At 48.2% G+C, this 14,150-nt stretch overlaps 1 protein-coding gene across 1 annotated transcript in view; it reads right to left on the bottom strand.

Moving 5' to 3' along the window:
* PGBD5 (piggyBac transposable element derived 5) overlaps positions 1–13,866 on the bottom strand; it is a 105,346-nt gene extending 91,480 nt beyond the window's left edge. Inside the window, exon 1 of the mRNA XM_008978172.4 lies at positions 13,500–13,866. Coding sequence (XP_008976420.2) covers positions 13,500–13,830 — 331 coding nt within the window. The 5' untranslated portion in view covers positions 13,831–13,866. The remainder of the gene's footprint in view (positions 1–13,499) is intronic.
* Positions 13,867–14,150: the final 284 nt, after the last annotated feature.

The raw sequence follows: 14,150 nt of genomic DNA, 5'->3' as shown, positions 1-14,150 counted from the left end.
GCTCTGTTGCCCAGGCTGGAGTACAATGGCGTGATCTTGGCTCACTGCAAGCTCCACCTTCTGGGTTCACACCATTCTCCTGCCTCAGCCTCCCGAGTAGCTGGGACTACAGGCACCCACCACCACACCCGGCTAATTTTTTGTATTTTTAATAGCGACGGGGTTTCACCATGTTAGCCAGGATGGTCTCAATCTCCTGACCTCATGATCCACCCTCCTCGGCCTCCCAAAGTGCTGGGATTACAGGCATGAGCCACCGCGCCCGGCCCATCCTAAAGTCTTTATCCTCATCATCTTCACTGAGTAGGCTGAGGAGGAGGAGGAGGAAGAGGAGTGGTTGATCTTGCTGTCTCAGGGGTGGAGGTGGAAGAAAATCTGTGTATAAGTGGACCCACACAGTGCAAACCTGTGTTGTTCAAGAGTCAACTGTATATATTTTCGCATGCATAATTTTTTTAAAGATTGCATGCAATATCACAACGACTAATAAAAAGTCCTCCTTTTGTTTTTAACTCCACAACCACCACCTGCCTTCCCAGTCCAAGTTTCAGGGTAACATACAGTAAGTCATTAACAGGTTCTTGGAAACTGTGACTTTAAGCAAAATAATGTAAGAAAACCAGTATTTTTTCTCATCAACATTATAACAAAAAGACATTATTCAAGGGCCTGCTGTACATTGTTTTGCTTAAAGTTGCAGAAGAACCTACTGATGATGTTAAGTGAGGACTTACTGTGCTTTGTGGTAAATATTACCTTTAGTTGCACTCCCTAATGGAAATATGAATCAGACTACTGGTGGCATGCCGCTCAGAACTCAGGCACAGCCATCCACACTCCCACCTGGAACCAGACTCCCAGCTTGCCAACCTCCCTATTCTGTCTCAGAGGGAGATATTCTGGAGCTGTTAGGGAGCAGAATTTCGAGCAAAAAATTAGGTATGGTGGCACACACCTGTAGTCCCAGCTACTCAGGAGGCTGGGGTGGGAGGATTGCTTGGGCCTGGGAAGTAGGGGCTGCAGTGAGCCGTGATCGCACCATCGCACTCCAGCCTGGGCAACAGAGCACAGACCCCCATCTCATAAAAGGGCGGGGAGGGGAAGAGAGGGAGGATGTGCAAAAACAGACAAGATTATGATTGAGAGCAGGTATAAAAAAGCAAATGCAATGGAGATTTTTTAAATCATTAAAAAAATATACTGCATGAAACTTCATGTCATCCTTTGGTTTCCCTTGGTACCATCTGCATCTATCATGTTTTCTGTGGCTCTAAAGATGCCTTCACGCTGTCTCCTGCTGGGTGTTCCCTTAGGACCTAGGACAACCTGCTCATGTCAGCACCTCTTACGCTGCATCACAACTATCTGTGGATCGGCCGTTTGTCTTCACCACCAGGAGTTACGCTGTTTGAGGGCTAGAACCTCTTCTTCTTATCAATCCCCAGTTTTTTTTTTTTTTTTTTTTTTGAGACGGAGTCTCGCTCTGTCGCCCAGGCTGGAGTGCAGTGGCGCGATCTCGGCTCACTGCAAGCTCCGCCTCCCGGGTTCACGCCATTCTCCTGCCTCAGCCTCCCGAGTAGCTGGGACTACAGGCGCCCGCTACCACGCCCGGCTAATTTTTTTGTATTTTTAGTAGAGACGGGGTTTCACCGTGTTAGCCAGGATGGTCTCGATCTCCTGACCTCGTGATCCGCCCGCCTCGGCCTCCCAAAGTGCTGGGATTACAGGCGTGAGCCACCGCGCCCGGCCTCAATCCCCAGTTTTTAACATAGTGCCTGGTGCAGAGTAGGCACTCTATAAATATCTGCCAAATGTATGAAATGTATTTGAAAGAAGATATGAAGCCTACACTCAAAAACTTCTCAGGGCTGTTCTACTTCCGTTTCATGTTAAAATTTCTACCTCTGCAGCTGATAAACTGATGGGGTGAAGGAACGTTGGCACACCCCAAGGTGCATGTGACTTAGGTTAGTCATTTGGGATTACGAACATTGGATCACTCTTAGGAGCCCAACAGAGACAGTGCAAAGGGTACTTGGCTGAATATCTCCTGTGCAGGACCCTATATAATCCCATCTGGTGCCTGGAGTCACCCCTCTGGGAGATGACAATCTAGAGGCAGAGCTGGGACCAGTGTCTGTGTGTCTCCAAAGCTCTGTGCACATCGCAATGCCTTTCTGACAGGCAGAACCAAAGACAGCCGCGGATCTTCCCTCCTTCCCACCAAAGCATCCCACACACTACCTTCAGAAATGGGGGCTGCACTCTCTCAACTATTCCAATTTCCCCAGTGTCATTTGCCTTCTTCCTAAATTTACCTAATCTTTTTCAAAATGTTTGTATTTCTTCTCTGCTACACTTCTGGAAGAGACCGAGTCTATACATTTATAATACAAGGTGTGAGTTTACCCTTGCTATTATTTACCTGTAATTTACCTCTTTCGATCTTAAAGAAAAACAACTGTTGTCTCAATTTCCAATGAGGTTCTGTTCCAGGTCTCCACTGGCACTCTGAATGCACATCCCCCTAAGATGCCACAGGCTGTGCTCCAACACCCCAGCTCGCCTAAGAAAATGCAGCCAAGGAAAACACACAGGCAATTCAGCTGAAATATCAGCACTAAAGAGCAAACCAAATAGGACATTTGTATTTACCTTCAACGCTGGGACCTGAAGGAAGCAAATGTCATTACATCAGATAAGGAAGGAGATGAAGACTGCTTTCCATGTGCATTCTGAAGTGAATGTCTACTCACAGAACCTCACGTCTTCATGTGATCCACACCCACAAACTCAGCAGTGGAATTCCTGGGAACACTTATTTAAGATGGCACTGGTGGAAGATGTCACCTTCCCCAAACGCATAAAGTGCTCAAATAAGCCAGGTGCAGTGGCTCATGCATGCAATCCTAGCACTTTGGGAGGCAGAAGTGGAAGGATGGCTTGAGCCAGGAGTTTCAGACCAGCTTAGGCAACATAGTGAGACCTTGTCTTTACAAAAAAATTTAAAAAAATTAGGTGAGCACGGTGGAGCCTATCTGTAGTCTCCGCTGAGACTGCAGTCTTAGACTGAGGTGGGAGGACTGCTTGAGCCCAGGAGTTCAAGGCTGCAGTGAGCTGTGATCACACCAGTACACTCCAGCCTGGGTGACAGAACGAGACTCTGTCTAAAAAAAAAAAAAGTGTTCAAATAAGAAAGATGCCCACTAACCACTCTGGGTGATTCCACTTGTTGACAGACTTTCCTCCCAGAAAAATCTCCCTGTATCGTGATCCTTTATATTCTCTTTGTAACCCTGTTTCTCAAACTTGAGAAAATAGGTCTCTCCTTCTTCCCCCTCTGGTTACTCCTAAGGTGACAGATTCCATTTGCAGTTGCTTTTGCCAGGGAAGCTTGCTGGAGGCTTTGAAACATCAAAATTGAATTTATCTACTGGCTTCCTGTCTGCTGCCTGGCAGAGATGAGTGCAGTGACCACTTCCCACTGAGGCCTGTCATCTGCCCATGTGGGTCTCTCTTCCCCCGTGGGCAGGCAGATGACAGACCTCAGTGAGAACGTCTGCTTACGTTGCACTGTTCAGAAACCAGGCAGCAGTCCCATCTCACTCCAAGAGGTGCAGCCATTTCCCAGAATACAAGGCGATGGGGGAAGACAGGTTTGCTATGCAATGATCATCTTTGGTTCAGAGCCCTTTGCTAGGGACTTGTTATAAATTAGTTGATCTGACCCACATATACCATGTTCCACACTCATTGCTCTAATATGATTCTTCCTAGTCCCCTAATCAAAGGGACCAGTCTACTCCTGAGCACTCTGTAGCTCCACTTCCTCATTTTAAAAATAGGGATAATGACAGTATTCACTTGACAGGATGGCTGTGAGGATTACATAAGTTAGAAAGTGCTTAGAAAAGCATCTGCATATAGTAAGTGATATACAAGCATTTGTTAAATGAATAAAGGGGTGCAAGCAGCTGGCTTCCCTGTAAATTCCTCATAGATTCCTGCCTATCTTGGGTGTCTCTGGGCCACCAGGAAGTGAGCAGGTTGTAGAAGCCCAAGACTGTTTTAAATTCCCCAGTAGCCATCAAGTTTGGTCTTCCATCCAGGACAGAAATCCTCATATTTGGTGGCATTGGTGCCTCTGGGGTAAGAAACTCACTCCTTCGTGGAGCTGCCCCATTAACTCTTCCACTATTTTGGATGTTGGAAATGCTCAGCTTGTGAATATTTTTTACCGGCACCGAATCCCGTACCCATTTAAAAATCTACCTCTGCGTCCATCTATTCCTTTGTTCATTCAAGCATTCAAAAAAAACTGAGCACCTGCCACATTTTTACGATATACTGTGACCAGAATGTCCAAGGTCTCCACACATGATAAATAAATTAGCTTATGCAGGTGGCAATGAGTGCTAGGAGAGACCAGAGGGAAGGTAGTGATTTTAGATGGGTAAAGACAGTGACACTGGAAACAAGACCAGGCCAGCAGGCAAGGGCTGCCGTTCGAAAGTCAGGAAGAACATTCCGGGCAAGGGCCTGGCAGACAGAAGATCACATGGCCAGAGACAATGGTAGGACGTGTGCCACAAGGTGACAATAGAGAGGAAGACCAGGGTGGACCTAGAGACCCGGAGGCCATGCTAAGGAATCTGGATTTCCCTTCGGTTTGGATGGGAAGTTACTGGAGGAGTTTAAGCAGAGAAGTGAGTATATGAACTTGTGTTTGTAAAACATCACTTTCCCAGCACAGCCTGGGGAAACTGAAACCGGGGCAGGGGCAGTCAACAAAGGTGGAGGCTGAGAATCCAAGCGGATGAAAGCCCCACCAGCCTGGCCAAGGGGTGATGCTGTCTTGGCTAAGGTTGGCAGCAATGGCAATGATATAAGAAGTGGAAGGATTTGTAGTTCTAAACTTTTTCATGAAAGTAACTTCTTAAATATATGCCTAAATGTGGCCGGTTTTTCATTCTTTTGTAATAATTCTTCGTGCAACTCACAAATGAGGGGAAGGAAAGTTCTTTATACCCTGTGGGAGGATAGGCAAGCATTCCTTCTCCATAGTCAGATATTTCAGGGATTCCAGTATTCTCCCACCCCCAAGATCATGCTGTATTTCCTCTCACCAATAAAGGTCTTATCCCATTCCCTTCTGCTGTCATTTTCCCTCCTCCTTCCTTAAAGGAAGGACCCCAGCGCTTCTCCATGGATTCTGCCCTAAGTACTCATTTCTCAACATGCTTGGCAAATCCCCCTCCTTGTGGGATCCAGGGTTTGCTACGTAAATCTACATCCATGCCTGAACCTGGAGTTTGGATTCTAGCTACAGTTACTTGCAATAGTAATAATTATAGGTGTTAAATTTTAAGATATTTTCACTAAGAAAGTCTCAAGTAGGGAAGCTCAGTTTAGGGGCCAGTGCGACTGCCCACGGGCAAAATGGCACGCCTTCTCTCCCCTTTGCTCAAATGGCTCTCTTGTTTGAGACACTTTTCCTTCCTCTTCACCTGACTAGTTATTTGTTCTTCAAGGTGCAGCTCAGGGGCCACCTCCTCCAGAAATGCCGCCTCTTCTCCAACCCAGCTGGAGGAAGTGAGGCATCTCTGGAATCCCATAGAAATCCATGTTTTCCCTGATCACAGCATTCACCAGAGACACTTATCTCTTTTCCTTCACTCTGTCTCTCCTATTGAACCCCAGGGGACATGTCTAACTTCTCGTTTTATCCCAGCAGGGCTCAATGTGCTGGCTGAATTAATACGAGGCACATCTCATCCATTGCTGGTGGGAGTGTAAATTGGAAAACTGCTTGGCAGCACTTCCTAAAGTAGTGGTTCTCAATACCTGGTGCTTTTGCCCCCCCAGGGGACATTTGGCAATGTCTGGAGACATGTCTGTTTGCGACAACTGGGGAGGAGGGGTGCTGGTAACATTCAGTGGGTAGAGGCCTGGGATGCTGCTAAACGTCCCGCAGTGCTCAGGACAGCCCTCCACCAGCAAAGAATTATCTGGCCCAAGTTGAAAGACCTTGTACTAAGGGTAAATATACAATGAATCCATGGCCTAGCAATCCCACTCCTAGATATATATGGCCCAAGGAAGTGATGCATACAAACATCAAGAAAACATGTACAAGAACGTTTGTAGCAACTTTCGAGTTTGGAAACAAACCAAAAGTCTACCGATAGGACACCAGGTAAATAAACTGTAGTATAGTTGTACAGTGGCATACTACACAGCAATATAAAGATAGTACTGCTCTATGCGATATGGATGAATCTTACAGGTAAAACAATTAAGTATTGGTGATGAACTCAGAATAATGGCTACCTCTGGGGACAGGGAGGTACTGATGGGGAAGGGGCAGGTAGGAATCTTCAGGATGCTAAGAATGTTTTTCTTTTTTCTTTTCGAGATGGGGTCTCACTCTGTCAGCTTGTACCACAGTCTGGAGTGCAGTGGTACAAACACAGCTCACTGCAGCCTCACCCACCTCAGCCTTTAGTGTAGCTGGGACTACAGGCATTCACCACCACGCTTGGCTAATTTTTTAGAATATTTTTTAGGAAAGGTGGGCTCTCTTTGTGTTTCCCAAGATGGTCTCGAACTCTTGGTCTCAAACAATTCTCCCACGTCAGCTCCCAAGTGGCTGAGATTACAGGCTAGGCATGAACCACTGCATCTGGAACTAGGAACATTCTTTACCTTGATCTGGGTGGTAGTGACACAGGTATACCCATGTAAGAATGCACTGTGCTGTGCACGAATGTCTCATGCAATCTATGTGTGCTATGACACACATAAGCTTCATTATATAAAGTAAACCTCTAGAACACTTAATCATTCCACTGTTGGTGGGAATGTAAATTAGTGCAGCCACTGTGCAGAGAACTTTGGAGATTTCTCAAAGAACTGAGAGTGAACAATTTGACTCAGCCATCCCATTACTGGGTATATACCCAAAGGAAAACAAATTGTTCTACCAAAAAGACACATGCACCCATATGTTCATTACAGTGCTATTGACAATAGCAAAGACACAGAATCAACCCAGGTGCCCATCAATGGTGGACTGGATAAAGAAAATATGGTGCACATACACCATGGAACACCACGCAGTTATAAAAAAGAAGGAAATCATGTCCTCTGCAGTGACATGGATGCAGCTGGAGGTCATTATCCTAAGTGAACTAATGCAGGAATAGAAAACCAAACACTGCATGTTGTCACTTAGAAATGGGAGTTAAACATTGGGTACACATGGACATGAAGATGGCAAAAATAGATACTGGGGACTCCTAAAGGAGGGAGGGAGGGGAGCAAGGTGAGAAAAACTACCCATTAGGTACTCTGCTCACCACAGGGTTATGGGCTCAATCAGACTCCAAACCTCAGCATCACACAATATACATTTATAACAAACCTGGACATGTATCCTCTGAGTCTAAAATAAAAGGTGAAAAGTAAATACAAATTAAAATAAAACAAAATACTCCTCTAAGAGCCATCTTACTCTTACTGGTGGGCATCCCATACCGGTTTGCTGCCTTGTAAGCAGGATGTTCTAATGGACTCTCTGGGGTACTGCTGGCAAAGGCATAAAAAGGTACATTTCTGGAAGACTCTTTCAAGACAGATATCAAAACCCTTTAAAATACACAAAATCCTTACCTCAATATTGCTTTATCATTTGATGCTAAGGAGTAAATTGAGGATGTATATATAAGCTTAAGCTTCAGGCCAGGCGTGGTTGCTCACACCTGTAATCTCGGCACTTTGGGAGGCCAAGGCAGGTGGATCACCTGAGGTAAGGAGTTCGAGACCAGCCTGGACAACATGGCAAAACCCCATCCCTACTAAAAATACAAAAATTAGCCAGGCGTGGTGGTGCGTGCCTGTAATCCCAGCTACTCAGGAGGCTGAGGCAGGAGAATCACTTGAACCCAGGAGGCAAAGGTTGCAGTGCACCAAGATTGTGCCATTGCACTCCAGCCTGGGCAAAATGAGCAAAACTCCACCTCAAAAACAAACAAAAAAACAAACTTAGGCCTCAACAATGTTCACCACAGCACTAATTTAACAGCAAACAAAGGGGAGAGAGAAGAGGGGCAATAAACTCAATCCTAACAAAAGGGAACCCTAGAGTATTACAGATTCAGTGAAAACATCTTTTTAAAATTTAAATGGAAAATGTTCATAATATATTAATAACAATTAAAAATCAGGTCCCTCAACAAAATGTAATGTAAGATACATGAAGCACATATTCTGTATGTCAACTGTGGTTATCTCTGGGAAAAGGAAGGTAATTTGATTTTTACAATTTTTGATGTGGTTTGGCTCTATGTCCCCACCCAAATCTCACCTTGAATTGTAATAATCCCCATGTGTCAAGGGCGGGGCCAGGTGGAGATAACTGAATCATGGGGGCAGTTCCCCCCATGCTGTTCTCGTGACAGTGAGTGAACCAAGATCTGATGGCTTTATAAGCATCTGGCATTTCCCCTGCTGGCAAATTCTCTCTTTGCCTGCCGCCATCCATGTAAGATGTGACTTGCTCCTTCTTGCCTTCCACCATGATTGTGAGGCCTCCCCAGCCATGTGGAACTATAAGTCCAAAAAACCTCTTTCTTTTATAAATTGCCCAGTCTTGGGTATGTCTTTATCAGCAGCATGAAAATGGAGTAATACAATTTTTATCCTTTTTCTTATTTTCTAAAATGAATATATGTAACTTGTTAATAAGAAAAAAACATACAATCACAGTCCTTAAAAACAAAGGCGTGAGCAAGGTATGGTGGAATGCACCTTTAGTCCCAGCTACTCAGGAAGCTGAAGCGGGAGGATCACTTGGGCCCAGGAGTTTGAGTCCAGCCTGGGCACATAGTGAGACCGTGCCTCTAAAAAGAAGTCTACAAAGTGAGTTTTGGACTCTAAAACTAGGTTAGACCTCACCACCTGTTCCAGTGTATGCAAAGCCCCACCTCCTGAAAAACAGCTCTGAGTACTCATTAGGACAACTCGGGACAGCAAGGATTAAACAGGGAGCTAGAGAGAAATCCAGATTCTCCTCTTCTGGAAGGCAGCTACGCCAACCACTATACCACCAACACCCTGGCAAGATTCTACCCTTCTGTATCCTGGTTGTGGTATCGATTACACAAATCATGAGTTAAAACTCACAGAACTGTATCCGCTTCCCCCCAAAACTAAAAGCAATTCATGTATAACCATAAAAATAAATATTTTTTACTGAAAAAGGTTCTAGTAAAAGAAAAAAAGGCACTACATTTCCTGAATTATTGAGTCTGACTAGTTAGATGGTGATCACTTAATCTGGTAATCTCATCACCCCCGGGAAAGTGGAGGCAGCAACTTCCTTCCCCAGTCACACGGCAGTGGCAACTTCTCGGCCACAGAGTCCTTGTGAAGACTGAGTTTGATAATAATGCATGAAAATGCAAGTGACAAATGAGAACTGAGGGTTAGCAGTAGCAGCTCCAGTTTCACCCCCTACATGAACAGACTCCTGGGAAAAGAGCAAAACAGCTCTCCCAGGAAGCTCCCTTCTCTGAATTCTGTGCAGCCACTGCAAGATGACACACAGTCTTGCACTTGATTACTATGTAGCTTTGCCTAAGATTATCTTGCAGCTCACCAAGCTTCAAAGTTCCTCCTGGAGCCACAGAATCCTGTACAGTGCTAAAGGTAGGAGCAGCTTCTTATATTTAACACCATAGAAAGGGTTCCAGGTCTCTGAGTTCACAAACCCCTTTAGAGCCAAGGGTCTCAGTTTAATTCTGGTTTTGAGAGAAAGATTTTTCTTTTTGTTAAAAAGGCTTTAAACCAACAACAAACTGTAAAGATAAAACATTCAACAATGTTAATTTCCAATGCTATATGTTTCTCTCCAGCTGCTCAAGGTCATACCTCCCCACTGAATGATTAGAGGGTTGCTGAGATGGTAAATGGGGGGAAAACACACACATACACACACACAAATATATATATATATATATATATATATATATTTTCTCTCTCTCTCTCTCTCTTCTATGAAGTCTAATCTCTAATAGAAAGAGTGAACAGCTCAGATCCCGGCCAGCCATGACAAAGGACTGACAAACCAAACAGACGGGAGCCCTTGAGCATCTGTGAAATCTGTCTGTTCCTCTGCCTCCTCCGAGAAACGAATCACAAGACTGCTCAGAATAAGAAACCAAAAGGGCAGAGGCTCAAAAAGCAGCCGGGCCTGAATTTCATTCTGTTTCCAAAGAGTGAGCTCACATGCTGTGTTGGTTATTTGCACAGTGGGCAGGCAGGCTGACAGCTTGAGGGGGCTATTTTGGGGGGATATATGCTGCAAGTCTGGTTAAGAGAGGGTCCTAGGCTCTGCACTCCCAGTAGGCATTTCAGCTCCCAGGCAGATCATGCATCTCCACAGGGGTTAAGAGCCCAACAGCTAGCCCGACAAGCATAGCGTGTGCATTTAAGTCATCCCGAGGGAATCCACACCTCAATGCACAGCCAGAACCTAGGGGAGGTGAGAGAGGAGACAGAGGAGTGGGCAAGGGCCCTCTCCACCCATAACTACTGGCCGCACTTCCGGAGGAGCTGATCTAGGAAGCTAAATAAGCTGAAAAACAGAAGGAAAGGGCTGGGAAGACAAGAACAGCCTGAAGAATGGCGAGGATTTCCCACCTTAACTACAGAAATGTTGCTTTTAGGACTGGCACGGGAACTAGCACTGCTTCCTCCCTCTCCCAGCTGGGCACCAAGTATCTCCCTACTGTGTGCACTCCCTTATGGTGGGGGTGGGGGGATGTGGCAACTCCGACTACAACTCATAATGGTCCCCAGTGTCTACCTCCCTCATGCACAGCGACTCTGCAAAGGTTTCTAGGTCATCAGAGTTATCTTTTTGATTAAAAAAAAAACCAAAAACCTAGCACAAGCAATACACATTTGCATACAATACCCAGTTACATACACACATTTACATACCCGCACATTTCCATAAAACACACATTTATGTACATACACATATACCTGTTTTTACAGTTGCAGCAAGGCAGGAAGCCTCTATCAAATCTCGAATTCTGTGCTTTCCTCATCTGATTCCAGCAGCAAGAGCAATTTGAATTATAAATTTTCCATTATAAAGCCTGATTAGAGATCAAAATGCCACCTGCTTACTTTCCTCCCCACCCCACTCTACCCATGCAGTGAGATTTGTTAATAAACAGGGGAACAAAGATGGAAGAGAGATCCAGGCTGCATTCTTTGCAAGTGGGGAGCGCACGCTTGTCGGAGCGTTTTAGATACTGTGCTCTGGTAAACCCTAGCAGGCTGATCCTCTTTGCTCCCCAAGTGGCCGGGATGCAGCTCTCAGCCTCTTAATAAACACATCCATCTCCCTCCACACTGGTAGGCGCAAGGATTTTCTCTGACCAAACCCACACTTCTGCATTTATTTTCAGCCCCCATAAATCATATTCCATTGTTTTGGGGAAACTGAATTCAAGTTTAACAAGCCATCAACCTCATCCCTCCATTCCCCACCACTCCAAATTTCCCTCAGGGAGAAATTTGCAAAGAGGAAATTCTAAATCAGATGTGGAGTTGAAAGGCAAGCTCCCACACAGGGCAGGAAAACAAAACTGGGTAAAAATACCGGCAATAACCACTAATGTCTTTGGTTAAAGGACCTGATTCTTCGGTCCAGGTGTGAACTCAGTGGGCATCTGCAGGAAGCAGAATTTGAACCTAACGCTAAATGACACACGATCCTGCTCTTCATGACCGTAAGTGCTGCGGTGGCTGGATTAAATGGCTCTGCTGCAGAATTTCTCCCATTTCAAGGTTACTAAGAAATATAAGATGGATTTAAAATTTATCTGTGTGCTCACCCTTCTCACATCAGCACATTCAGGATTCTTTTTCATAACTAGGCTTGACCTAGCACAAGTTCTCTATTTCGCCCTGAGACACGCAGAGACTTGCTGTGCAGTCCCAGGTGGACCTGGATCTCAAATGTTCCAGGATCGAAATTAGATCACAGATGCTCACGGCATAAAGTCTGCCAAACCAGGTCTGTGGACTGGTACAATTCTTAAAGAGCCAATAGGAAAACAGCTGTCTAGGGCCAGGAGACCTTAATGACATCCTGGAAAATATAGGACAGTATAAAAGGACTATACAGAGTCAATGATTTTGAAAATTCCCAAGCTCTTAACTACAGCCCAAATGCACATGCTTTAAAATGTACCCACCCCCAAAGCAGTGCACAGCTAACTGTGACTTTGCAAGCCCAGCTTTAGCTCCGCGCATCCACACCGCAGCCTGCCAGAGGTCTGCAGACCACTCCCTACTCAGAGTCCAGCTAACCCTACCGGCCTCCCAGCAGGCTGCAGCATGATGCCCAGATCCAAGTCCAGGCACCAGCTGGAGGTCCCTTGGGCCTGCCTTCCCATGTGCCGTGTTCCTGACCGGTTGAACAATAATCAGAGAAGGCCACAGGAAAAGCCGCATCATGCCCACCGCGGCCACTTCCTGGCCCTCATCAACACCGGTTGCGCGCACTTCTACGGAAGAACACAGCATGCAGGAGCACGGGCCTGCTACAGAAGGCCGTGGAACAAGAAATACCAGCATGAGAGGGCGGCTGGTCTGCAGCTTTCAAAGAAGGCAGAGGCTGCGGAGCTTCTGCAGAGGAAGTGGTGATATTTCAACAGCCAACTCCCACAAAAACAGACAGTGAAGAGGAGTGGGGCAGCCGCAGCTGCCAGCACCCTAGCCACCTTCTCCAGGTATTCGGGGCTTGTCTGTGACCACAGTGGTAAGCAGGACACACCTGAAAGTACCTTCTGGCGGAAAAGCAAGCACCTTAACGCTGCCCAATCGGTCCCTTCACTCCTCCCCATTCTTAACAAGAGATCTGGAATGGCGCGGACAGGGAAAGTTTCTCAGATTAAGGAGAAAACTAAGCCAAGTCAAGACGCCGCGGGTGGCCTCTCCCTCAACTCTCACTGGGCCAACTCCTACCTGCCTCGCCTCCGTCACCTGCTGTAAGGCTTGCTCTTGGGCTGTCAGTGAAAAAACGACTCCCCCTGCCTCCACCAGCCACGCCGGGCTTTCAGAAAAGCCCCCTCAACTAGGAAAGCCTAACTTCAATCCACCCCTAAAAGTCCGACCCACAGGTGTGACAGACTTCCCATGCAGGGGCTGGGGTGCTCCCAGGAAGTGAAGGAAAAGGTCCCCGACGACATTGTCACTGGAAAAGTGCTGGCCACGGCCTCCGCCTTACCCTCTCCACCCACGGGTTCGGAGCCCCCAGGAGCAGTCAGACCGATCACCGCTCCTGCAGCCTCATTTGTTTCCGGAGAGACACCCACAAGCCAGCCCACGGAGAGTCTGGACTCGCCCGCCCCAGCACCCACGCCTCCCCCGCGCCCGGTTCCAGCGCCGCCCCCGACATCCACCCGCGGGCAGCCCCTTACCGCCGGTGTCCTCGAAGCGCGGGGGCGGGCGGTCCCGCAGCGCTGCGCTCCAGCCCGCGCCGGCCTCGTCCTCCTCCGGCTCCTGTGCGTCCGGGGCGCGGGGCGGTGGCGGGGCGGCCCCTGGGGGTCCCGGGGGCTCGCGCTCGTCGTCCGAGGAGGCGGCCGAGGAGGAGCGCGAGGCGGCCGAGGTGCTGTAGAAGGGGTTCCCGCCGCTGTCCGGGCCGGACTCGCCGAACACGTCGTCCGAGATGTGCAGGCTCTCGTAGCGCGCGCGGGCAGCCTCGAGCAGCGCCGGCGCCCTCCTCCGCGCGCCCCCGCCGCCCTCGGCCATGGCCCCGGCCGCCGCCCGCGCGCCCGCCCCCCACAGTGCCTCCCAGCCGCACACGCCGGGCCCCGGGCCCGCGCCGCGGCCCGCCGCCCCCCACCAGCGCAGCCCGCAGCACAGCGCCCGCCGTCCCGTGCCCGGCCGGCCCGCCGTCTTGGCCGCCTCGGGCCCAGCGCCCGGGGAAGCGCCCTCGGAGCTCGGGCGCCGCAGGCTGCGGGCCGCGGCGGGAGGCGAGCCGCGCGCGGGGCTGGCAGGGGCGACCCAGCGCGGGCGGGACGCAGAGGCTGCGGCCGAGACCAGGCGCCGCCGCCGCCACCGCCACCGCC

Source organism: Pan paniscus, chromosome 1, assembly GCF_029289425.2.
Source record: "Pan paniscus chromosome 1, NHGRI_mPanPan1-v2.0_pri, whole genome shotgun sequence".
In the NCBI taxonomy this organism is placed as follows: domain Eukaryota; kingdom Metazoa; phylum Chordata; class Mammalia; order Primates; family Hominidae; genus Pan; species Pan paniscus.
This window is presented reverse-complemented; position numbering and strand designations above follow the sequence as displayed.